The sequence below is a fragment of the Lynx rufus genome, unplaced genomic scaffold, assembly GCF_022079265.1.
Source record: "Lynx rufus isolate CCGP_SWC_20201006 ecotype Redwood Valley unplaced genomic scaffold, mLynRuf1.p SCAF_3, whole genome shotgun sequence".
NCBI lineage: Eukaryota > Metazoa > Chordata > Mammalia > Carnivora > Felidae > Lynx > Lynx rufus.
Window position 1 is genome coordinate 78,850,357 of NW_025814845.1, and position 26,883 is coordinate 78,877,239.

Consider the following 26,883-nt stretch of genomic DNA (forward strand, 5'->3'; position numbering starts at 1 on the left):
GTAACCATCAGCCTGGGGCTGGTGAACAAAAGTAGCTCAGAGAAAGAGTAAGAAGTGGATCTCAAAATTGGCAAAAGGAAAAAAAAATTAATTTAAAAAAAATGATTGCAGTTCAACTGGCCAAAAAAATCCAAAAAGTAATAAGAATATTTGACGTCATTTGCACTCCCAACTTTATTTCTCAATTTTATGTTTTTCAGCCATCCTGTGAATTTTTTAAATAAATACGACTAAATACTAAAAGAAAATTCTCTAACTCAGACAGAAGATAAGAATATATTATTTATTTAAAAATCAGATCAAAATTGGGCTCATGGTATAATCCTAAAAGAAAACGACATTATAACACATGGTCAAGCAACTGAAATGAGTCTGATAACGATGACTCAGTAACAAGTAAGATGCTGTACCATTCTGCTAGTAAAATGTGAAAGATAGTTTGTTACTAAAATAGCTTCCTTGAAGTGCCTAATTTACACCTAAAATACTCCAAAGAAATAAAAAGACAATGTTTATCTGTAACATAGAAAGAAAAAACCATAACTCAAATCTAAGATTACACAATCTTTCCTTTTTTAAGTTCATTTATTTATTTTGAGAGAGAGAGAGAGAGAGAGAGCATGCAGGGGAGGGGCAGAGAGAGAGGGAGAGAGAGAATCCCAAGCAGGCTCTGCACTATCAGCATGGAGCCCATTATGGGCTCAAACTCACAAACTGTAAGTTTATGACCTGAGCAGAAATCAAGAGTGAGACACTTAACCAACTGAGCCACCCCCGTGTCCCAGATTACACAATCTTTCAAGAGATGTAGTCAAATTTATGACAAAGTATCTTTTTGCTATCTAAATGAAAAAATATTGGAGCAGATATGTCTGATTCTGTATTATATTCTATTAACTATCCAATATGAAATAGAGTGTTTTCATGAAGCCATAATTCTATCTACTTAGTATGGCTTAACATGTTCTTACCTCATTGCAGTGGTTTGCACCATTCCCTTTTTTCCAACTTTCCTAACAAATTGAACTTAATAGTTGTTAGATTGTTTTAATAAGTGCTAAGCCTAGACTCTGGGATGCTAGCATATAAATTCTGTACTGATGCTTTTCATGCCAACTTTCCTTCCTAAATTTTTTTCTAATGAAATCTCCTTTCCTGGTTTATCAGTGAGGTCGATTTTAGTTGCATATAACAGAAAAAGAAACACAAATTACCTTAAATAATAAAGAAAATTATTGGCTCATATTACTGAGAACTCTAGAGCAATAGTTCTCAACCCTGTCTGCACTTTAAAATAACCTAGGGAGGCTTTTTAAAAATATCCTTGCCTATATCCCAACGCTTCCTCTCCAGAGGTGATGCTACAAGTAATTTTGGGTACCCCACACGTATTTTATATATATATATATATATATATATATATATATATATATATGAATTACCATCATATATATATGATACCAGTTACCAATATATATTATATATGTATATATATAATGTTATGTGTATTTTATTATATTATATGATATATATTATATATTATATATATATTATAAATATTTTAAAATGTTCTCAGATAACTTCCAACGTGTGCATAGGGTTAAATGCCACTGCTTTAGAAGAAGGGTGAGTTTCAGACATCATTTACACAGGATTTCAATTCTATTTCTCTTTGATTCTCTAAGCCCTATTCTCTTCTATGTGTCAATTCCTTCTGTAGGGAGGCTTTCTTCTTGATAGAATAATGGCTGCAGCCTTATATCCATCTGTTAAACAATTCAGTTGAAGAAGAGAAAGCTTCTTTTTTCTTCAACCAGAGAACATAATCCTAGACTATTCTCTTGTCCATCTTAGCACCTATTCACTGTGACAAGAGAGAGGATTATGCAAATTATCATAACTAACCTAAATCAAGCAACATAAAATTAATGCAAAAATTTATGTCTAGAACTAATGAAACCTAGAACATTCTAATTGAAGCAAAAGTGTCAATTATCTCTTACAAATGCCTATATAACTCAGAACACAAATGGAAAACAAGAGAAAAATCACAAATAAATAGTGTCAAAAGTAAACAAAGACAAATGTTGTAGATGTTTGATCTGCAAAAAACAGTTACATAACTATGTAGGAATAATGGAACATTTTAAAAAGCAAAACAAAAACAACCACCTGTGGGTGATATGACTACAAAATCAGTGCCCGTAATCTGTTCTTAAGTTACAGTGGATGGTCCCTGAATATGTACCCATAACTGTATATTTATTCCTATGTGAAAATCGTTAATTGAATGAGACTTAAATTATAGGGCATCCTTAGTAATGCATTCCTCACAAGTGAAAGAGTCTACATTTTCTATTCACTAAGTAATGGTAGTCAAAATGCTTTAAATCATAAAATATTTATAATAGTCTTGAAGAAAACTGCAAAAAAATCATTTTATTATTATTACAATGAAAGAAAAGTTCAACAAACCATTAACAGTTGCTATTGTTAGATGGTAGACTGCATAAACTTTTCTTTTTTCTCCATTTTTGTTTTCAAAAACTTTTTCAATTATGTATTTCTCTTATAAATAAAAAAAATTTTATTAGACCAACAAGTTGTCTCAATTACAGAATTAATAGAAATATTAAGAGAAATGAAAACTTGAAACAAATCCTTCACGACATGGATGGAGCTAGAGAGTATCATACTAACCAAAATAAGTAAGAGAAAGACAAATACCAGATGATTTTGTTCACATGTGGAATTTAGGAAACAAAAAATGAACATAGGGGAAGGAGAGAGAGAGAGAGAGAAACCAGGAAACAGACACTTAACTATAGAGAACAAACTGATGGTTACTGGAGGAGAGGTAGGAGGAGGGATGGGTTAAATAGGTGATGGGTATTAAGGTGGGCACTTATGATGAGCACTGGGTATTTGTTGTATATAAATAATGAATCATGAAATTCTATACCTGAAATTAATATTACACTGTATGTTAACTAACTGGAATATAAATAAGAACTTGGAAAAAAGAAAGAAAGTACATTTTGTTAACTCACTGTCAAAAAAAAATCCTTCACTTCATTCAAAAACTTAAACTTCTACATTTCTCTTTTCCAAAAATTCAATGTTTAATCACTAAATCTTTGTGAATGTTCTTTGGGTAAATGTCAATAGTATGGTATTCTAATGTTTACAATACATACTGTTATGTTTTCATATAAGGTAACACTACCACAGTTGTTTGATTCACAAAAAAGAATTACATAACTAGGTAGGAATAATAGAAACCATCATTTATCCCTTGCTTAATATAATCTCCATGGCAAGGCATTTAGTTTTTCGTGAGACTAATGAATTCATGAGACTCATGAATTTAAGTTACAGATTAAATTCTTCAATTATTAAATTGAGAACAACTTGAATGCAATGATCTGTATTCTTTACTTATCAAGATGCAGATAATTGCAAATTTTAATTTTTTTAAACTTTATTTTAAGAGAGACAGAGACTGCATTAGTGGGGGAGGGGCAGAGAGCGAGAAGGAAAGACAGAATCCCTCGCAGGTTTCCTGCTGCCAGCTCAGAGCCTGAAGTGGGCTGAACCCACAAAACCATGAGATCATGACCTGAGCTGAAACCAGGAATCCGATGCTTAACCAACTGAGCCACCCAGGCATCCCCAGATAAATGGAAATTTTAAAGTTCAGAAAAAGTATGGGGTAGAAGAGAAATGGTGAGCAAAAGCTGGCATTTTTATAACCGAATTACATTTTTACATATAATTCATGTAATGGGAAATAAGAGGAAAGGAGAGAATTACTTTTTAAAGGATGAATCAAGAATTAAAAATAATCTTCATTTTGCTGTGATTCTGCAAAAACAAGCAATATTAAAAGAAACAATAAATATCCACATTGCAAGTTCAAGATTTTAAAATAACTGTCTTTGTTTTAAATAAGTATATATAGAACAAGCAGGAAAAAAACTTAAAAATATGGAAGAGCTGAATAGCACAATTAACAAATGTCAAGTGATTGACATATCTAGAACACTTACCTAATAACAGCAGAATATACATTCTTTTCAAATATATGTGGAACAGCTACCAAAATATGCCATATGATATACTATAAAACAAGTCAAATTTTTTCAGGATTTAAATTATATAGATTGTATTTTTGACTACAGTGAAATAAGCCAGGAATCCAGAAAAAGATAAATCCATAAGTGTTTGGAAATTAAACAATACAATTCTAAAAATCCACTGGATATGTGAAAAATTGACATGACTGGAGCCATTTTAAAATGGATACAGAGTGACGACTGCAGAGAAACTGCCTCACTCATCTCTGTTTGAATTGGGCCAAAACACTTGGATTGGTCAAAACATCAGTTGTTATAAGCAGTTGTAAGAAGTCAGCAGGATAATGGACATCCTGATTACAATACTGGTAGTTGTGGACTTTCTGAAGATACAACCAGTTAGTCAACCAATCTATAACCCAGACTAGTTTAGCTTCTTAACACCCATAGAAAAAGTTTTTTTCTTTTCTTCAAACCATGTAATGGCTCCCCTTCTTTTTTCTCATAAAAAACCCTTGCTTTTGCCCTACAAGAGAAAATACTACTTGGGTTTTTTACCAAAATATGTGCTCCCCAAATTCAAATTCTTTAATACCAAATAAATGCTCATTTGCCTCTCTTTGCGGCTCTTTATTTCCAAGTTGACATGTCAAAGAACAAATTATAATGGAAATAAAATATTTTAAAGTAAATGGTAATGAAAATATGATGTATCAAAATCTGTGGAATGCAGCTAACATGGGGCTTACAGGGAACTTTATGGAGAATAACCAAAATCAAAAATCTAAGCATCCAATTAAAATTCTAGGGAAAAAAAAAACCAGCTTAATTAAACCTAAAGTGGAAAGTTTTTTAAAAGACAGCAAGAGTAATAAATACAAAATAGAAAATCAACAAAGTCACAAAATGGTTATTTGAAAAGATCAATAAAATTGATTTTAAAAATTTAGCAAGACTGACCAACCAATATAACGGGGAAAAAAAACAGTGCAGGAAAAAAATAGAAAACTAGTCCCTAAATATACCACAGGAATTTAATATGTTATTAAAAACTATCTCAAAAAATTCTAATCTGAGATGGTTTCACCACTGAATTCCAAGAAATATTTAAGGAAAAATACCAATCCTACACAAATTCAACTGGGAAATAAGAAATGAGGCAATCATTACTAAAGTAATTTATGAGGTAACTATAACCATGATATTAAAGCCTAATAAAATCATTAAAAATAAAACAAATACTAATTTAAGCCATGGATACAGAAGCATAAGTCCTAAAAAAATATATTAGCAAGTAAGTGTTATAACATATAAAAAGGATATTACATCATAAACAGATGGAGCGATTCAATATATGCAAAAATTAATTTCATATTCAAAAAGTAATCAATGTAATTTACTAAATAGGAGAATAAAGAAGAAATATCATAAATATGCCAGTATATGTAAAAAATAATATTCAGTACATATTCCCAATATAAACTCTTAGCAAATAGAAACAGGACTTCTTTAAATGATGAAGACTATTTTTTAATTACTGTTCACATTACACAACATAGTGAAATACTGAAATGTTCTCCCAGAAACAAAATAAAGATGTTCATTCTCACCAGTTTTATTCAACATTTGCTGGCACCAGTGCCAGTCACTAAAACATGATAATCATCTTCATCATTATCATCATCACCATCAGTGATTGCAAAGTCATTTTCCATGGATTATATGGTTTTGCATGTAAATAATCTGAAGTATACTATAAACTATTAGAATAAATGGGTGAATTTCTCAAAATCAGTGTATATAAGGTCAATGTATGCATTATATATTCTAAATATTAGAACAAATCATTGGAAAATAAATTTTTTTAAAGATACTTATATTTTAGCACTAAAAAAAAAAAAACAACCACAGGAGTTTTAGCTCCAGTAAAAATAGAAAACACATAATCCATCCTGCCTCTCCTGCTGAATCCATCTAAAGACCCCTAGACAGGGGCGTCTGGGTAGTTCAGTTGGTCAGGCATCCAACTTGGATTCAGGTCATGATCTCATGGTTCGTGAGTTCAGGCCCCACATCGGGCTCTGTGCTAACAGCTCAGAGCCTGGAGCCTGCTACAGATTCTGTGTCTCCCTCTCTCTCTGCCTCTCCCCTGTTTGCACTCTGTCTCTATCAAAAATGAATAAATGTTAAATTTTTTTTCAAAAATAAATAAAAACCCTAGACAGAATACATAGAGCAGGTAACTAAAAGCTATGAAAACTAAGTAGGCGACTTCCAGTTCCAAACAAAATGGCATAAGCACATTCTACCCTAATCCTGTAAGTTACAACTAAAATCCTGGATCAAATATAGCTATCAGAAGCCCCTAAAGAGCAGAGAAAATAGAGTAGACTAAGATCCTCAGGACTCAAGGGAAGACCTGATAATTAATTCACTTAACTCCCTAATTTTTTTTTCCTCCTATACATCCTAGCCTAGACACAAGAGTAGCCCACACCCTGGAAATGGCAATTGAAACAGGAAAGAGGAAAGGAAAGGAAAGGAAAGGAAAGGAAAGGAAAGGAAAGGGGAAAAGGAGAAAAAGAGAAAAGGAAAAAGAAAAGGGAAAGGAAAAAAAAAGGGAAGGGAAGGGAAGAGAGGAGAAGAGAAGAGAAGAGAAGAGAAGAGAAGAGAAGAGAAGGAAGAAAAGAAAGAAAAGAAAAGAAAAGAAAGAAAAGAAAAGAAAAGAAAAGAAAGCCAGTCTCAAGAAATGCCTGTTCTGTCTAGCCAAAGAACCAGGAAGAAATCCCTGTAGGACTTTTGACTATAGTCATCCTACTCCATAGGAACACTGCTAAAAAGTCTGCACCCTGCTCCTCCACCACCAGGTGTTGTGGACACTATGAAGCAGAGCCTTATTAACCATGCATGTGCTGTACTAATGAAGTGCACTCTCCCACTCCCCACCTGATGATGCAGAAACTACAGGGCAGAGCCTTGACCCAATTCTACTCTATATTAGCTAAGCATGACAACAAAAAGTTAGCACCTTACCTCCTTCCAGCTAGAGAGCGTCAGGAGAGGAGTAGATTATAGAAAAGAGGAAGCTGAAGAAAGGAATTATTTATATCTGTATATGAAGTTGTTGGTATACCTCCAACTGGCTCATGGGTGAAACCAGAATCAAATTAAGAAAGTAAAAGCTCTGAGAACTGAAATGTCATGTGAAATACTGTCCAAGTTTCAAACTGGCCACTGGGTAGCATACAAACAAGATAGAACAAAATAGCAGTGCAAAGATTTTAAGTACTAAATTGACATTTGAACTATAGCCCACAAAAATGGTCCAGGATGTGTGCCCTAAACCCAAATAAATTGACTATCTGTTAAAATAGATTTAAGTAGGAACCAGAATTTCATAACATAATACTGCAAATGTCCGGGACACAATCCAACATTACTCATCGTATGAAGGAAAAGAAAATCTCAACTCAAATGAGAAAAAATAATCAAGAGAGGACAACACCAAAATGAAACAAATGCTGGAATTATCTGACAGGGACCTAAAAACAGACATCATACAAAAGTACCAACAAACAATTATAACAGTCTTAAACAAATGGAAAATTAAAAATTCTTAGTATCTAGAGTATACAAAGAAAAACTAAATGACAACTTTAGAATGGAAAATACAATTAACAAATTTTTTTTAATTTCACTAGATGAGCTAAATGGCAGAACGGAGATGACAAAAGAAAGAATCAGTCAACTTAAAGATAGATCAGTAGAAATTATCCAAATGAGAACAGACAGGAAAGAGATTTTAAAAGAATTAACAGAGCCTTAGGGATCTGTGGGAAAATACCAAAAAGTCTAAAATTTATATCGATTCAAAAGGAAAGTAGAAAGAGTATAGGGTTAAAATGTATATATATTTGAAGAAATAATGGCTAAAAATTCCCCCAATTTGACAAAAGATATAAACCCCACAGATTCAAGAACCTCAGACAAGACAAACCTAAGTAAATCTATACCCAGAAACATCAAAATCAAATTGCTGAGAAGTAAAACAAACCAAAAAAAAATCTTGAAATAAATCAGAGAGAAATATACATTACCTTCAGAGGAACATCAATTCAAATAAGAACTGATTTTTCTCATCTGAAAGTCATCCATCTCATTTCCTTTCTGTTCCTCAAATACATCAAGTCTTTTCCTCCTCAGGGCTCTGGTGCTATAAGCTCCTCCTGTCTGAATCAATCTTACTTAGCCTCTTCTCACCATTGGTTTCTCATTTAGAATCTTAATGCCATTTTATCAGGGTAAACTTCTGGGAGCATCAACCCACCCCATATCTCTGTCATTTCTCTCTTTCACAGAACTTGTATATTTCCTTCCTGACTCATAACACCAACAGAAAAAAAAAGTCATGTTTATTTAATTTTTTTACTTATGGCCTCCTTTCCCCTCTGCACTAAAATAGTATTTCTATGAAGAAAAAGATTTTGCATGTCTTTTCCACCACTATGTTCCTAGCACCTAGAACTGCACATGTTAAACCGTAGTAAGCATATGCTAAATGAATGAATGAATGAACGAATGAAAGAACAACTGGATAAGTGCTTGAAATTAAACTAATTAGAAAGAAAGGGAGAGCTAATATTGAGTAAAACTTAGTATAAATTAATTATAGGACATTCTAACTCAGTTTTCAAACATGGAATTGTCTTAACATTGTCTGAGAACTTTAAAAAATATAGATACATGAACCCCACTCCACAATTAATAATTAATTATTATTATTAATTCATAATATCTAGAAACGAGGACTTGACATGGGCATTTTTTTAAAGCTCTCTAGTTGATTCTATGAAGCTTTCCAAGCCAGGACTGAAAAACACTGGTCTTACTAGTTGGCATATAATTTTGGATCTACTAGCAAATGAAGAAATCTAGTTATAATAATGATCCAACAATTGTAAAGAGGAAAAGGGTACCTTTATAATAAAGTTTGAAAGACCTAATAGCTTCCAATAATAACTGTTTTGGCAAAATAAATTCACACTAGTATGTACTTTCCAAGAATATTGGCAACACAACAGATATTTTTAAATGATGTTAAAAATAACCTTCATCCTAAGAGAATTTGAGCAATTTAAGCTTCAGTGAAAATCCAGATAGTCATGACAAAAACAGAAACACAAAATGAAAGAGAATAAATAGCTGCCCTGGGAAGTTAACAAATTTGTCTTTTCTTCTTCATCTCTCTCATCCACTAAATTAATTAACTTTAAGAGCCCAATGAAAGTTTACTTCCTTCAAAAATTTTGTCTGCCTAACTTCATCACTTGAGTTGTGTTTTACCATACTTAACATACTATCTGTCTGTAATTAGAGCAAATGAAGAAGTTACAAGAATTAATTGTATTTGGATGCATTAAAATAAAAAAAATACCAATTAGAATCTAAGTGGAAATGTCAGACAGGCAGTTGAACATATATCTGAGGTCAAGGCAGACATAAGTGACCCACTGTGTCCTTGAATTATAGAACAGCTACTACTCTTTGATATTTGTAACAATGGGACTATAGTTTTAAACTCTCAATTAAGATTATAATGCATATAAAAGGTAATTCCAAGTGTTTACTATTCTCAAGCATGACTAATATTGGACCATAAATCTACACATGATGGATTAAATAATAATCCTCATTCAATATAGGGGCATCATCGTGTTTTTAAATGTAACAAATACCAGACAGAATCAATGGATTTCAAATTTTAAAACGTTTAGTGCATACACAAACCCCAAATTTTTCTATACAATTTCATGCTAAGTTTGAAATTTAAGTCTGAATATTTTAAATTTAATAGGCAAATTTAAATGAACAAGTTGAACACAAATTTTAACATTTACAATAACATAATTTTTAGGTTTGCTTCCTGATTTGTGTTCATTTTAATCAAAAATAACAAAATTATAATTGCAAATCCTGAGGATATTGAAGCTCAAATCAACTATACTTTAGAACAGTTACTAAAAATAAATCCCCCAAATTTATAACAGTTATAACATCTGGATCTACACATGAAAGATAATTCATTGAAATGATTTATCTAAACCTAAATATAAATAATAATTGATACCAACAAACAAGAAAACCTCCCCCTGTATGGTTATTTTCACAGTAATCTCTATCTGAGAGCAAATTCTTATCTCAAGCTAAACTGATGCTCATCATATAATACTTGAAATTATATTTAGGGCAAACACAACTAAACTGATGATTCTCTGAAGCCCAATTAGAACCACTGAAATGGTGGTTCGCCAATCCTATGGAAAAAAATTAGCACCCTATACTAAGTTAAAGAAAGTAAAATGGGATAGGTTACCAAGAAAATAAAGTGCTAGGTCAAGTAAGGATTTTGTAAGTAGAACAAATTGAGAAAATCTGAACACACAATGAACACTGGAAAACAATGACTTTCATATATTCTATTTTTATGTAAACTTAACTTATTTCACCCAACTAAGAAAAATTCAAAACATAGTGAGTGAAAAGTTTAGATACATGGCAGCATTTGAAAATAAATAAAATAAATTTAATATTTATAAAGTATATTCTAGGGTGCCTGGCAGGCTCAGTCAATGGAGTACGCAACTCTTGGTCTCAGTATCATGAGTTCAAGTTTCACGTTAGGCATGAAGCCTACTTAAAAAAAAAATTGTTAAACAATAAACCTTTAAAAAATAAAATAAATAAAATTATATTCATACAAGGTATATTGATACAGAGGATAAAATAACCTCCAATAGCCTTGGCTTTCAGAAAACATAGGCACAAAAACACAACTAAACTACATGCAAGGTATAACATAAAAGATAAGTACATTTTCTCACCTTTCTCTTTTTTCAACTTTTATGCAGACAATACCAAATGTTTCTTTTAGACTATGTATCAATTTGATAAGGATTTCATTTCCTTTTTAGGTTCATTAGATTTTTCATAATTACATTATTCTTCCCTTAAGGTAAGTACTGCTCATAAGAGAAAAGAGAATCTTCTCATTTATATTCTTCCTTAAATGTCTATATGCTGAGAACCTAGTATGTACCCAGTATGATATAAAACCAGGAAGGACAACAATGAAACAATATCTACCTTTAAGAAATTAATAATCTGTTTAAAGTTAAGACAAATGAAAACCAACCTCATAGTAATGGTCTTAAATAAATGTGTGACACTGGTCCAAATTAAAATTAAGATTTTAAAAAAGCATTCTTGACTAATGATATTCATAAAAGGCTTACTATAAAGAAGACTGAGAAAAAAATTACCAGCCTCCTATTTTATGTCCATATTTTCTGTCAAAAAATAGCTTTCCTACTGAAACTAAAAATTTGTATATTGGTTCATAAGAATAGATTTCAAAATACTTAAAAGTAATTATCAGAGATAATCAGTATGTTCCAAATAAAGTTAAATCTGCAACTCCTGATGAATTCTATCTTGTGATATTGAGAGAGCCTGCAGATAAAATAGTGTGTATTATTAATGCATTCAGGAGAACTCTAGAGCTATCACAAAGTGATGATGTGTCATTCCTTCCACATACACACACAAAAAGTTGATCACATGCTGATCCATAGAGAAAGCTTTGTATGTTTAATTTTGAAATAATTGAGTATATTCTATTTTTCATAATGGAAGCAAGTTTAAAATAATAACAAGTAATTAGAAATTAGTACTCTTCTAAACAGATCAAATTTAAAATATGAATTAATACTTTAAGCTAAGTGAAAATTAAAAACAATATAAAATGTGTGGCATATAACTAAGTAGTATATGAAGGAAATTTATTGCCTATATATATATGTATATATATATACACACATATATATATATATAATCAAAAAGTAACTGAAAATCACTGAGCTTCCATTTCAAGACACTAGAAAAAGAAATACAAATCAAACCTAAGGAAAGCACAAAGAAAAATTATAAAGATAATCAATGAAATAGAAAATACAGAGAACAGAGTATTAGAACAGAGAAAATCAACAAAGTCAGAAGTTTTTCTTTAAAAAAATGATTACAAATATTGATAAAACTTTAATAGGATTTATTACAGAAAAAAAGGAAGGAAGCAAGAGGGGAAAATACAAATTACCAACATCAAGGGGAAAGGAAGGAGCATCATTATAAATCCTATAGATAAAAAAGAAGGCAATATTATGATTAAGCAAATATATTTGACAATATGGAAGAAATGGATATATTTCTCTAAAAGTTGAATTAATAAAAGTAACCAAAAGAAGAAATATAAAATATACATAGTCCAAAATCTATTAAGGTGTTTAAAAATAGGATTATTATTATTCAGGTATGTCAAGGTAAACAGATTGAGAGCCGACCACCATTGAAAACAAAGTCTGTTATACACACAGATCCCAATTCCACAGGAGGTCACACAAAGAAGCACCAAGGTTGGTGGGGAGGCAGGAAGGGGAAAATATGGATGAGAGTTTTTACTGTGGTTTCCACTAGTAGGAATGGTGACAAAGGATATGCAGGTTTAGGATTGGCTAGTTTGAGTAATTTCAGAAGGCTCAGGGATTTAGGGGGCTGTCCCTTATTGTCTGGTACCTGTCCCTGGGTGATTAAAGCAGGAGAATAATGGCCCCTATTGGCTTCCATAAAGAAGGCGGTTGGTGGTGAGCTCTGGATTGGTAAATTTGCATAAGAAAGGAAATTTGGAGGAGAGTCATTCCGGGCTAATCCTGGAAGGGGCAGTTTCTCCAAGGTCCCCAGAGGCCAAATCATCAGAAACACAGGGTTAATAGATAAGGGAATTGAATCCTTTCTTTAAAACCTTCCCACAAGTAAAATCTCAGGTCTAGAAGGCTTTAACAGGGAATCCTTACAAACATTTAAGAAAGAGTAAGTCAATCTTGCAAAAAATAAACTATTCTCTCTTTGAGAGACTAGGAAGAAAAAGAACACTTACTCTCTTTGAAGAATCCAGTATAACCTTGACTCAAAATCCTTAAGGTCATTACATGAAATTGTCTTCCCTGCCAATAATTCTTTCACCAATACTGCCCTCCTTAGACTTAGAGAATGGCTTATTTACTGTTACGGTATTCTAGACATTATTTATGATCAAGGAACTCATTTCACAGTAAAAGAAATGTAGCATCGGGCTTGTGCTCACACAATTCACTAGGTCTAACATACTCTCAGCACTTAAAATCATCTGACCTAAAAGAACATCAGAAGGGCTTGTTGAAAACTCAATTAAGGTACCTGCCAGTTGAGAGACAAGACCTTGAGAGCACACATGGTGGGGGTGCCGGGGTGGCTCAGTCGGTTGAGCGTCCTACTTCGGCTCAGGTCGTGATCTCGCGGTTTCTGCGTTTGAGCCCCGAGTGGGCTGTGTGCTGACAGCTCAGAGCCTGGAGCCTGCTTCAGATTCTGCATCTCCTTTATTCTTTGCCCCTCCCCCCCCTTGTGCTCTATCTCTCTCTGTCTCTCAAAAATAAATAAATGTTAAAAAAAATTTTTTTAACATACATGGTGCTAAGATACAATATATATCAAGTACCTCTTCTCATTATTTCACTAATAACATGCAAAAAAATGTTTGCCTCCTGTCTCCATAACTTTGAGCTCTACTTATTTATAAGTCTTGCTTCTCAAGAGAGGAATGTTTCCATTAGAGACACAACTGTGATTGTACAAGTTGAAAGCTCAGTGTCAACTAGCATTTGGGGATACTGATGCTACTGAAACAAGGTAGAGTTTACTCTACTGACTGGAGTGATTTGTCACAATTAACAAATGGAATCTGGGTTGCTAATACACAGTGAGGACAGGAAAAACTTTATCAGGGCATTCTCTGCAATTCTTCTAATACTTCTATCTCCAATGTAAGATTGTTAGAAAGCACATCGACCAAAAAAAGGAAGAGTCGTTAAGGATTCACATCCTTCAAAAATGAAAGTTTGGTCTTCTATTAGGTAAATAACCCTAAACTGACACTCTTGAGAGCAAAGGAAAAAGGCAGAGAGTAATAGAAGGAAGTCAGAAGTATCATCTACAGCCTTGGACTATTTAAAAAATAAGGACTGTGGCAGCTCTTCAGATAAATTTCCTTCTCTCTCTCCGCTTCTCTCCCTTGTATGTGTCTATGTGTTAAGTATTTTAATCTTCCTTCTTCTCTTTCTCCTTTTTATTTTCTAAAAGTTTTATAAGTTAACAAAGTATGATTTAGTATTTATGTAACAATCAAACTGCACATTAACACTGTATAACAGCATTTAGATAACAAAATATTTAGATGGACTATGACTAAATTTAGCCAAAAATGAAGATAAACACAGTTGGAAACTTGTATCTCCTCATGTTGGAGAGTGAGAAAACTTATGTTATACAAAGCATAGTTGTTTGTATTAGGCAGAAACACAGAGTTGTTTGGAATATCACGTGGAAATTCAAACATGAGTAGAAAGACACATATGGATGTTAAGTGATCTAAGGGGTGAAAGGTACCAGATTTTAAGCAATTTATTATCCCAGCTCAAAACCTGAGAATCTTCAAACCATATTTGTGCTTTGTCAGATGGCTCTTTGCTGCGTTTGCCAACAGGAGGTACTAGAGGATACTGGAAAGGCTGACGAAAGAAGGGATTTCTTCCTATGCATCTGCCACTTCATTTGAAAGCAATTTCTTCCTATAGTAGCAACTGAATTTACGTAGCTACAATTTTTCCTACAAGTTCCTGCTTTGGTTTTCCTTATGTCATTCTGTACCCCCTCAAACTTTATGATGTAAGTACTTCTTCCCATTATATCCTTTCTTTATCCTCCTCTTAGCTCTGACTCTTCCCTTTACCCTCTTTTTCTATTTTTCTATCAATGTCATTTTAACTTATATAAACCTGTTACAGTTTTCCATATCTGTCCCCTATGTACTTGTGACGATGATATAAAACTTACTTAGTAACTACATTTTAAACTTATGTGATGGAAAAATACCTTTTCCCTTAGACATCTATAATAATTTGTATAATAATACAAAGGGACTACTGTTTGTCCCTAAAAGTGCCAACAGAAGGACAATTAGTACACACTTTTGTATATAATGATGACCATGTACCCAAAAGTTTAATGTTTTCAATTGGTCAAAAGATGTCTGTGATAACCATGTCAGTGAGATATCTGTAAATGAATCCAGCATTTCAAGCTATAGCTTTTTTCATCAGTGGAGGTAATTTTGAAAAGACATATCAGTTCCTACATATTTAAACACACTGAAACAAGGTTTACTCCTCATGAATATATGCATCCTAAGTAAGATAATTAGAAATTTGAAGTCAATTTCTAAATGCCATAATGCCATGTTTCATTAGTCATGAATTTATTATAAAGAGGTCTTAATGGTATTAATGCCATCATTGTTATACCATTTGTAGGGTTGCACATGTGGTTATATTGGCTTCAAGGACTTAAATGATGGAGTTATAGTCTTGACTAAACATTTCCATATCACTGTTAACATACTTCCTCTTGTTTAATAACCAAATAAGCTGTAAAACAATGACTGGTTGATATAAAATGTAAGAATCATATTGGGATGGATGCCACAAATGTCACAAAATTTAAACCTCCGAAAATATATAAAATATGAGTCATTTTTCTGTTCATTTTATTTTTTTGTTAATTTTTTTAATGTTTATTTTTCAGAGAGAGAGAGAGAGACAGAGATAGAGTGTAAGCAAGGGACAGAGGGCAGAGAAAGAGAGACACAGAATCCAAAGCAGGCTCCAGGCTCTGTGTTGGAGCTCAGAGCGGGGCTCGAACCCACAAACGGTGAGACCATGACCCCAGCCGAAGTTGGGAGCTTAACCGACTGAGCCACCCAGGCGCCCCTCTGTTGTTCATTTTGTTTATTTATTAAGTAGGCTCCAACGCAGGGCTTGAACTCATGACCCTGAGATTAAGACCTGAATCAAGATGCACCCATGCACCGGAGCCACCAGCACCCCAACTATTGTTCATTTTAAATAAACGTGACACCTTCAAAGTTAGGACAGATTTCATTCTCAAAACACATGAAAGTGCAAAAATTTTTTAGCAACTGAAGAGTAAAGATAAAATCCTTTCTTCATGAAGCTATTATTTACTTCTGAGATCTATGTAGGGCAATCAAAAATAGCTAAAACTATAGAAAAGCATTCTTCTCATAATCTGTGTAAGTACTGGTAGGTAACTGCACCCAATCAAAATTCAGGCCACTAGAATCTGGCTTATCCCAGCGAATCTGGCTCGGCAGTTGCCTTCGCTATCCTTTCTCTGCTTTGATGAAGATGACATCCAGCAGCACTTGTTCTTGCTGTTTGCATATCAAACCCATTTTCTGAACTAATGAAGTTACACAATTAAATGAAAGTTATAAAGACTTCAAAATGTAACGTAACTCAAGGAAGTATCTAAGTGTACTCTGACCAACTCACTTTCCATGATTTCAGAAATCATGCGCCTTAACTCCTTTACTTGCATTAATGGGCCTATATTCAGAAAATTCATTTTCATGTGCTTTCCTTCACCAATGGTTAGGTGAATGATAAGATACCCATAAGCAAACTAGCCAACAAAATAAAGTCTAAAAACTATGCAAAAATTAAAACACTTTCTATATATTTTCCAATGAGAAATTACAAAACAGCCTGAGAGTAATACAGATTTAGTCAGAAGAACTTTAATTCTTGTGAAATAGTTCAGCTGAAATCACTTCTGATATATTTTTACTATCTTTAGGGTCCCACGGGTCTGATTTTACTTGTGAGTTCCTGAAACACTAGCACCAGCTAAGCAATGCCTCCTCTTCAGAGGGCTAAATCCCAGCAACTAAAGGTCTCTCCGAGTTTTCAAGTTTTAATAATTCTACCCATTCCCTTTGTCCCCCAAGGCCTAAACATGGTGGCACTGATTGCCTGTGTTACTATGTCCAAGATACTTTAGCATTCCCTCTTTGTCTTTTTAGTTCTCCAATATACACGATTCCTTATATTCTCTATCTCAAAATAACTAGTGAGGTTCAATGTTCTGACCAGGGCCTGACTGATATAGCCCCTCTCTGCCTAAATACACCTTTACAACTTTTCTATCTGCAGCAGCCACCCAGTGTGAGGGAAGGAGGGTGTTACTCTAGCACATTTCCAGACTCTCAGATATTAAGAGGAATTCATGCTTTATCATCTCTTGGATTTCTTTTTTAATAACTTTTTATTTATTTATTCATTCTGAGTGAGAGAAAGAGCGAGGGGACATGTGGGGGGGGGCGGTGCAGAGAGACAGAGGAGAGAGAGAATTCCAAGCAGGCTCCATGCTGTGCTGTTAGCGCAGAGCCCAGTGAGGGGCTGCAACCTGTAAAATCATGACCTGAGCCAAAATCAAGAGTCAGAGGCTTAGCTGACTGAACTACCCAGGTGCCCCTCATCTCTGGGATTTCTTAACTTCAGTCTCCATTTATCCACCATTACTACCCAACCCTCAATCTTACCAGAGTTCACAAAGAATGTGGAGGAGCATAAAACAAGCCTCACATTCAAATATCAACTCCATTGCTTTGCTGTCTTTCTCGATTCTTGCATATTCTTCCAATTCAGGGGAGGCTTTCTCATTCAGTATAGCAAGAAACTTCCCTTACTCTACAACTTTCCTATTATATTTCCTGTAGTAAAATTATTGGATTTCTGCTATCACCATGAGGAGAATATGCCCCAGCTATCCTGCTGGTCCCAGTCAAATGGCAGCATGCAGTAGACTTTCCCCCAGAAAACCTGCAGCCTGAAGTAAGCTTCCCTACCTGAACTGCAAACTTGCACGTAATAAATGTCTTTCATGTTATGCTACTAAGATTTTGAGTTTATTATTCAGAAATAGCTAATTAATACAGAAGTTGGAACTCTTGGCCAACCTCTAGTTCTACAATATTTAAAGGAAAGTTGAAATTAGGAAACACTTTAGAAATAACGTAGAAACTTCTTTTCATTTTATTAAGCCATGGTCCCCACAATTGCTGTCTCTGAAGTAAACTTCAAGAAATGTTTCCTAAGTCAAAAACTCAACATTTATTCCCTTTTCATTCCTGACATAGTAATACCATGCAAGACAGAGGTGCCTCAGGTGGAAGAAGGCGAATATCACTTTCAAAAAAGTGTTAAAAAGAAAAAGACATTACCATATTTCAATATATACTCTTCATTAATATTACAGAATGATGAAAAGAGAGCATAGGCTTTGGAATAGGACTGACTTAGCTTTGAGCCATAACCCTGCCATTTACAATCTTTATAACTAACTTATTCATAGGTTACTAACACAATGAAATAAGTGTTAGAAGCAATAATACACTTACTTCTTACTTTGATCCTATTGGGCTATCCCTATTTAATTTACTATCCTTATTTAATGTTTGAGGAAACTGAGATTTAAAGAAGTTGCCTAAGCTCATTCATCTACAAGGGGGAGTAAAAATTTTTAAAAGCATTTCTCTGATTCCAAAGATTTTGCTCTTAAACTTTAACCTGTTTAGGGATGGTAATCAAAATATTTAACAACTTAAATTATTATAAATTAAAAATATATAAATCACAATTTATTTTTAATATTCTCTTCATTCTCAACTCTCTGTATTCTAGGTCTGTTTATCAAGTAATTAAAGCTATAGTGCAAACTGCTAACCAAATAATTCTAATAAATTCAGGTCATTTCTTAATTTTTAGAAAAAGTTGCTCTAATTTTTTGTGACTCTTTGATACCAGTTGTCATTAGGCAAAGGATGCCCCTTTATGAGGCATGAAGAGATCTAAGAAAGCATATCAAATTCTTCCAATGACTTTCCCACTAAATGATAATCATAGTTAATTTTTAGTCTCTCAATAACTGGAGGAAAGTTATTAACTTCAATATTGTTCATAATACTGAATTCTCTATCAGCTTCTGGAAGACAGAAATTACATTTAAAAAAAAATTCTATTCCTTATAATGTCTGAGATCTTTACAGTCTCATCTCTTTTGTTTTAAATCATAAAAGTAATTTATTATACTGTCATATTTATTTCATGTAAGCCTAATTCTTTAAGCCAGAGAAGAGTAGCGCAAAAAGACTGAACTCTATTACTAAACTGCCTCCGTTTGAATTCTGACTCTGTCATTTAAACTTTAAACTTGTGCCTCAGTTTCCTCATTTTTCAAAATGACCATAATTATAGTGCTCAAATGAGTTACTATACATTTGGAATGGTGCCTAGTACAGAAGAAGCATTAGCACTTATTTTTATTAATAAAATTAATTTAGTTAACATCTGTGACAGATTTCTTTTGTTGTTGTTGTTGTTGTTGTTTTTAACAATTCATGTCATTAAATGAATATAAAACGTAACAGATTCTCAGTGGTGATTCCCCTAACATACACTCAAAACCAAAAAGTCCAACACTGGTAACTTCTCACAAATCCTCTGGTGATTTCACTCTGCATTTCACTCCTAACCTGCATAGTTTTTTGCCCTTTGGAGCTGTAACTGTATTAATGACTCTTCTTTGAGAGGACCCACTATGAGAGAGTCTTAGGCTTTGTTTCATTCCCTAGAGGCCTCTAAGGCTGTAACAATTAAAAATCAAAGTCATCTAGTTGTTTGGCAAATGTCCTCAGGGTAAAAGTGAACTTCACTGCCACTCTGGGTCCCTCGTAAATTTAGCCTTTAGCCTGTGTACTCATTTCTTTCTAATTCTTGGAAGCACTCATGAAAACATTCTGTTTTTATTTTATCTAGAATTTTGCTTGTTTGCAGAGAATAGGTCAGTCCAGGAACCAGTACATCATAATGCTATTCCAAACACATACTCACCATTAACTCATGAGTACTATTTTTATTTTATTATTATTTTAAAATAATACATTCACAGCATAATAAAAATCAAATCATGGATGAGTCTAAAATAAACAGTAAAATTGTCCTCCTTGACCTCTCCCTGTTCTATTCCCAGAAATAATTTAACAGTAATTGGGTTTCTTAGAGGTTGGGATTTTTTATTATTATTTACCACTACAAACTTAATATAAGGACTTATACTGAAATCTGTCAACTTTTGACATCTGTTGACTCTGCACACTATAAGAAATTTAGCATATTTTACTGCCCCCCAAACTTTTACCTCTTTCTTTTATTATTATTGATATTAAGTTTTCTAATATTTAGTCTTTTATTTTTATTGATATTAAAATTTAATTGATATTAAGTTTTCTAACATTTACATTTTATATTATAACTAAGATCTCTGCAATTTGTATAGATTCATCTAAAACCAATCAGTATTAAAACAGAAATTAGAATATCATATTTATTGCTTATCAAACCAACTAGTATGGTCAAACACAAAAAGAAGCAAATAAAATTCTGTCACCAAATCCCTGACTCTTGAAGATGACCCATGAATGAGCTAAAAATGCCTTCTTTATTAATTTGTTTTCACTTTATTTCATCCAGGAATTGCTTAGTTTCTATTCTTCTCTAGGTTTATATCACTCTTCTTTCATTTCTTTCCTTATATTTTGCTGGAACATCTTTATACATGGAAATGTAGAGGTACTACGCTTTCCAGGCTCTTGTGTGTCAGAAAATTATTTTCTTGATTCATTTAATTGGATTTATATTGGATAAAGTCAGAATTCTACATCCAAAATTATTTCCTCTCAGAAATCCATCATTTTCTAGCTCTGAAATATTGCTAATACTACTGGGATAGTGTTTGATATCAGTATGTTTCTCATCCCTCTGTAGGTGACCCACTTACTTTTCTCTGTGGAAGATTCCAAGGTATTTTATTTCTAGTCTTCTGAAAATGCAAAACCATGTGAAAATGATTTTTGACTTTTAAAATTCATCCTTCCTGGTATTTTGTTGACTTCTTCTTATTGAAGACTGGTGTCTTTATTCAGCTTAGGAAAACCTTCTGTTGTTGTTTTTTTTGTTTTTTGTTTTTTGTTTTTTGTTTGTTTGTTTGTTTGTTTGGGTTTTTTTGTTTTTTGTTTGTTTGTTTGTTTGTTTGTTTTTTACCATCAAATGGTCCTAACTACTATCTTAGCATTCCACTTTTGGAATGCCTAATAAACAGATGTTTGGTTTGTTTCTAGCTTCCATTTATCATATATTCACTCTGTCTTTTTATATTAAACTAATATTATGTTGTAGTTAAAAATAACTTATTTTACTGCGACCATGTAAAAAGAAAAGAGATATATGTTCATGCCTTTCATATGAAAGCAGAAGCCTGAGTTTTTAAATATTTTTATGTGAACCTTATATAAAATTTTGAAAATCAATGTGTCCTTTAAGATTGCAGCATATCCTTATATATAAATTTTAAATATGTAGGAGGTAAATTGTCTAATTTTTTTTTTAAATATGGAATGCTTCAGGGATGCCTGGGTAGCTAAGTCAGTTAAGCGTTCAACTTTGGCTCAGGTCATGATCTCACAGTCCGTGGGTTTGAGACCCACATTGGGCTCTGTGCTGACAGCTCAGAGCCTGAAACCTGCTTCAGATTCTATGTCTTCTGCCCCACCCCACCCCCAATCTGCCCCTCTCCCACTTGTGTTCTCTCTCTCTCAAAAATAAATAAAAATAAACTTAAATAAATAAATAATAAATAAAATATGGAACACTTCACATATTTGCATGTCAGTCTTGTGCAGGGGGCCATGCTAATCTTCTCTGTGTCATTCCAATTTTAATTGTTATACTGCCGAAGTGAGCACTGTAATATTTTTATTTGAAAGGAAAATTATAAAACTAATCCCATTATTTCATAAATTTAAGATCAATTTTGATATGAAATTAATAATTTGGATTCTCATTACATATATATTATACACCCACAGGTTTGAAGAGTATCTCATTTGCAGAAGAGTTTCAAAAGCTAAAATATTCTATGTGATTAAACTATTCTGCTACTTGGGTAAGCAAAGTCCCACCCAATACTTTCCATTGCAAGTATGTCATGTCAAAAAATAAAAATACAAAAACAGAAGTTTCAAGATCCAGTGAGAGACCAAGGTAAAAGAGAAAAATGTAAATTAGATAACAGAAATTGGTAAGTAACTCATCTTTCTTTAGGGCACATCACCATCTTTTTTTACTACAATCAAATTTAGCACATACATATGCATTCCTAGGGGTACCTTCAGAGATTTGAATTTTTTTCCTAGTAACTATAATATTATAATAGAAATAACTATGAATCCACTAAATATTCCTATGCTTGAAAGCTTTAAACTAGTAATAAATTACTTCTGACATACCTCACAGTGGATCCTACAATGTGTACAATGACTCACTTGAGAAACAACACAACCATAAAATTGCTCAAGATAAAGAAATGATCTATTAAAACAACACATTTATTTAACAATTATGAGAATCTCTTACATGTCAAGAAAACTGACGGATGATTTTAAACTATCTTTTGAACTTATAGGTACAAAGACGTCATAGAACCTGATGTCAATTTTGACCCGATCTCCTACCTTCAGTCAACCAATGTCTCAGAAAAAAATAAGTCTATTCCTGATGCCTCTCACCAAATTAGTCTAATTTGTATGATTTTTTAGACTTTACAACTGTATTAATTTAACAAGTTAATCAACTCTTGGCACTGTGAACCTACTATAATTTTATTTCAGCAAGCAATACTATTTCTCAAGTTTTAAAACCTGGTTGATGAGCTTGTTTCGATAATTTGTTATTAAGAATATCTTATAATGACAGTCTAATTTCTATATAGATTTATTTTAGCAATATCTATACATAGAAGTCTAACTTTTTAACTGCAAATTTCAAAATGTACTTTTAGTAAAATCAATCTGGATGAAACAGTCAAGTATTCATGTTTAAATGTCATCTGCTTTATGTATTTCAATTTATTCAATACTAGCTTTTTATAAAAAATGGAAATTTAGTTAGAAAAAAATCATAAAACACAATTTAAAATACAGATTAACATGGATTTAAAAAATCACTATAGAGTCTTAGGTTTCAAGATTGACTCAAATTTAAAAGAAAAAATTTACAGTTATAAGTAAACTGTTTTGAACCTTAAGTAGGCCTTCCACTTCATATACAACATGATTATGTTTTCCTACACGTTCTAAAAACAAATGTTCTCTGACCCTACAGGAGATGTTCCATATAATCACCTCTCACAGAGCAATGCTGGACTGTGCTTAGCTTCAAGACTTTTGGTGAACTTTAAAAAATGGAAGTATCGGGGTACCTTGTTGGCTCAGTCAGTTGAGCATCTGACTCTTGATTTCAGCTCAGGTCACAATTCCAGGGTAGTAGGACAGTGCCCCACAGCACTGGGCATGAACCCTGCTTATGAGTCTCTCTCTCTCCCTCTGCCTCTCTCCCCCATTCATGCTCTCTTAAAAAAAAAAAAAAAAAAGGAAGTATCATACCAGTCAAAGATGTTACCAACAGCGTACCATGTACCTTTCTCATATCCTAATATGCTGTTCATGTTATACAGTCCCTCCAGGATTCCCAGATTACAAATAACTTTTGTTATAAAGGGGTCTTCTTACCATATCTGACAGTTTAGTAGGTTTTTCTGGTCTTGACAAAATAGCAGCATATCGGTTAGTCAAGTTAGGTAATTCATCAGAAACTCCACCAACCTGTGAATTCCAAAAAGCATGTTGAAAAATAAAAAAGAGTGTATCAATGCTATTTATCAATTCAAGTGGCCCTATAAGTAATAAATTTTCAAGGAAGCCCATCAATGTTGCTCTGTCACTAAATAGAGACAGATATATATTCATTAAAAATTAAAAATTTTAAATGCGATATAGAAGCAAAAGACTTTAAGTCAATGAGATATTAAATGGAAAAAAAAAAGAGTTGATTATATGGACCTCTAGAAAAACAAGATAGATCTACATACATTATTTAAACACATTACAAGTGAGTTATTATCTATACCATAATGTCAAATTCAAACATCAATTCTTGTTGTTTCATTATATATATATATATAAGTAATATACATGTATATATACACATACATCACATACACATACACACATATATAAAGATATTTGGCCAATTATATAGTATTATTTGTTAGTACTTAATTATTAATACATGAAATAAAAATATATGAACAATAACTATTTACACTGATTATGTGAAAATCCTAGATGAATAAATTTTCTGAGCAAAATCATCTACACTCTCTTAAATACTACAATTCCTAATATGCATTGAGTATGTAAATTAATAGGTTACATAAAGCTGATAACCTAAAATTTTAATTAGCAATTAATTAATCTTTTTGATATTATACTCTTTCTGATTCATCATATAATTTAGCCATTTGTATCCATTTAATACTTTAAACTGTTAACCAATAGTAACATTCTTTGTATATACAAAGGGATGAGAATATTCTCGTTTTCCCATTTTTATATACTTTACTGTTTTTATTTCAGAATCTGATATACTCGTTTAATACTTCAGAATTTGATACCTACTAGAATAGATCTCTCTTTATACACTTTATGAGGAACATTAATCTACTATAAAATCTGTCCCTTAAAAGATGTATCTTTTAAACTATGTGCCTCTTTACCCTAAATGCTGAAGCTGGTGCTTCTCCATTCCTTTCCTAATATTATTCCTACCTAGTCATTCAAAAGAAAATAGATTTTTATCATTTTCAAACAGAAAAATCAGTCACAAATTGTGAAATCCTTCAAATCTAGGACATCAGACCCAGCATTATTATTTTGTGTGGTTTTATATTTATTAAAGTTAAAAAATAATTTACTTTTATAATAATTTTATTATTATCATGTATATAGTGCTAGAAATTATAGCATAAAGAAGGTCAAAAGTATTTTGCAATTTTTACTGTTTATGGGTAGAAGTTCAGAAAATGAATCAGTCATTGGATGACTTTGGCTTTAGAGGGAATGATAAGTTTGCAGAAGGCCATATTTTCACAAAAATAATTTAAATCCAGATAAAATATAAGAAAATCCTATTTTTAAAGGCCTAATAGAGTCATGGATACTTCTAACTTTGAATTGTCAGCATAGACAAGAGGGGCTAAGAGTCTAAAGAGGGTAGAACCTCTGAAAAGTGAGCTATTGCCTTGTAGGTGCTTTCTCCCTGGTAGCATTTGCTCACAACAGGCAACAGAGAATTTGAGTTTAGATCTGGCAGAGGAATGCTGTTAAAACATTGAGAAACAAGCTTATTTTGGTCTTGTGAAGCCAGAATGGCAAAATTGCAGATTTAAGAAGCTTCAAACACATGATCTCTTTCCCCATGAAGACGTTTGCCAGGGGAAAAGGGATAGGGGTGATGCTAAAAATCTGAACCAAAATACTAAAAAACATATGCATTAAAGATTGCAATTCAGAATCTGACAAAGCAAGGGGTCTTGAACACATCAGGCTCACAGCTGAAATCCCCAGAGAGACTACACTTAAGGAAATGAACAAACCAGAGGTAAATAAACTAAACCCTAAAAAAAATATAATCACTAGAATTCATTATTGCTTTAAGGTGATCTCCTCTGACTTCTACCCGACTTGCAAAGGAAAGTATAAACTCTCTAAAATAGAAGGTAACACCATTTAAAGTCTCTATATTGTATACAATATCTGGCATTTTATTAACACTTCGTGAGCATGCCAAAAGACCGACATTTATGGTCAAAACTCAAGACAAAAAAAATAACAGAAAATAACAACAGACAATAGATGATCCAGATGTTGGAGTTAGTACACACAACTTTAAAATAGCTATAATTAATGTGTTCAAGAAAACAGAAAAAAAATGGAAAATAATAGTTAAAACATGAAGAATTTCTCCTAAAAGTGAAATCTTTAGAATGATTTAAATAGAATTCACTCTAGAACTGAAAAATAGAATATCTGAAATTAAGAATTTAGGTCAATTTAATAACATTTGAAACACAGTTTTTTGAAAGAAAGATTAATGAATTGAAAGATATGTCTGCAGAACATATCTAAACTGAAGCACTAAGAGAAAAAATGGAGAATAATACATAGGGATTATAAGAGATGTTTGAGGCATAATGAATAGGTGTAACATATATATTAATTAGAGCCCCAAAAATATAGGTAGGAAAGAATGTGACAGTAGAAATATATAAAGATATAACAATCAAAAATTATTTAAAAGTGATTAAAGACATCAACACAGAGGCTCTGCAAACTTCAGGCAAATAAATATAAAGAAAATCACACTTTTGACCCATCAAAGACATAGGCCAAAAAAAAAGGGGGGGAGGGGGATCAATTGCTTTCAAGGGGAAACAATAAGTTTGACAATGTACTTTTCAACAGAAATTACAAAAGACCTAAAACAATGGAATAACATATTTTTTTTTATATATGAAGTTTATTGACAAATTGGTTTCCATACAACACCCAGTGCTCATCCGAAAAGGTGCCCTCCTCAATACCCATCACCCACCCGCCCCTCCCTCCCACCCCCCATCAACCCTCAGTTTGTTCTCAGTTTTTAACAGTCTCTTATGCTTTGGCTCTCTCCCACTCTAACGTCCTTTTTTTTTTTTTTTTTTTTCCTTCCCCTCCCCCATGGGTTCCTGTTAAGTTTCTCAGGATCCACATAAGAGTGAAACCATATGGTATCTGTCTTTCTCTGTATGGCTTATTTCACTTAGCATCACACTCTCCAGTTCCATCCACGTTGCTACAAAAGGCCAT

The 26,883-nt window shown here is 32.7% G+C and overlaps 1 protein-coding gene and 1 non-coding gene across 2 annotated transcripts in view; both read right to left on the minus strand.

The window, feature by feature from the left end:
• The window catches only part of STPG2 (sperm tail PG-rich repeat containing 2), a 640,262-nt gene that overhangs the window by 441,002 nt on the left and 172,377 nt on the right, over nucleotides 1-26,883 (minus strand). The window contains exon 10 of the mRNA XM_047091542.1: nucleotides 23,707-23,799. Coding sequence (XP_046947498.1) covers nucleotides 23,707-23,799 — 93 coding nt within the window. The remainder of the gene's footprint in view (nucleotides 1-23,706; nucleotides 23,800-26,883) is intronic.
• On the minus strand, nucleotides 21,775-21,882 carry LOC124521386 (U6 spliceosomal RNA). Its single transcript, XR_006964484.1, has one exon. It is a non-coding gene; the product is annotated as a U6 spliceosomal RNA (small nuclear RNA).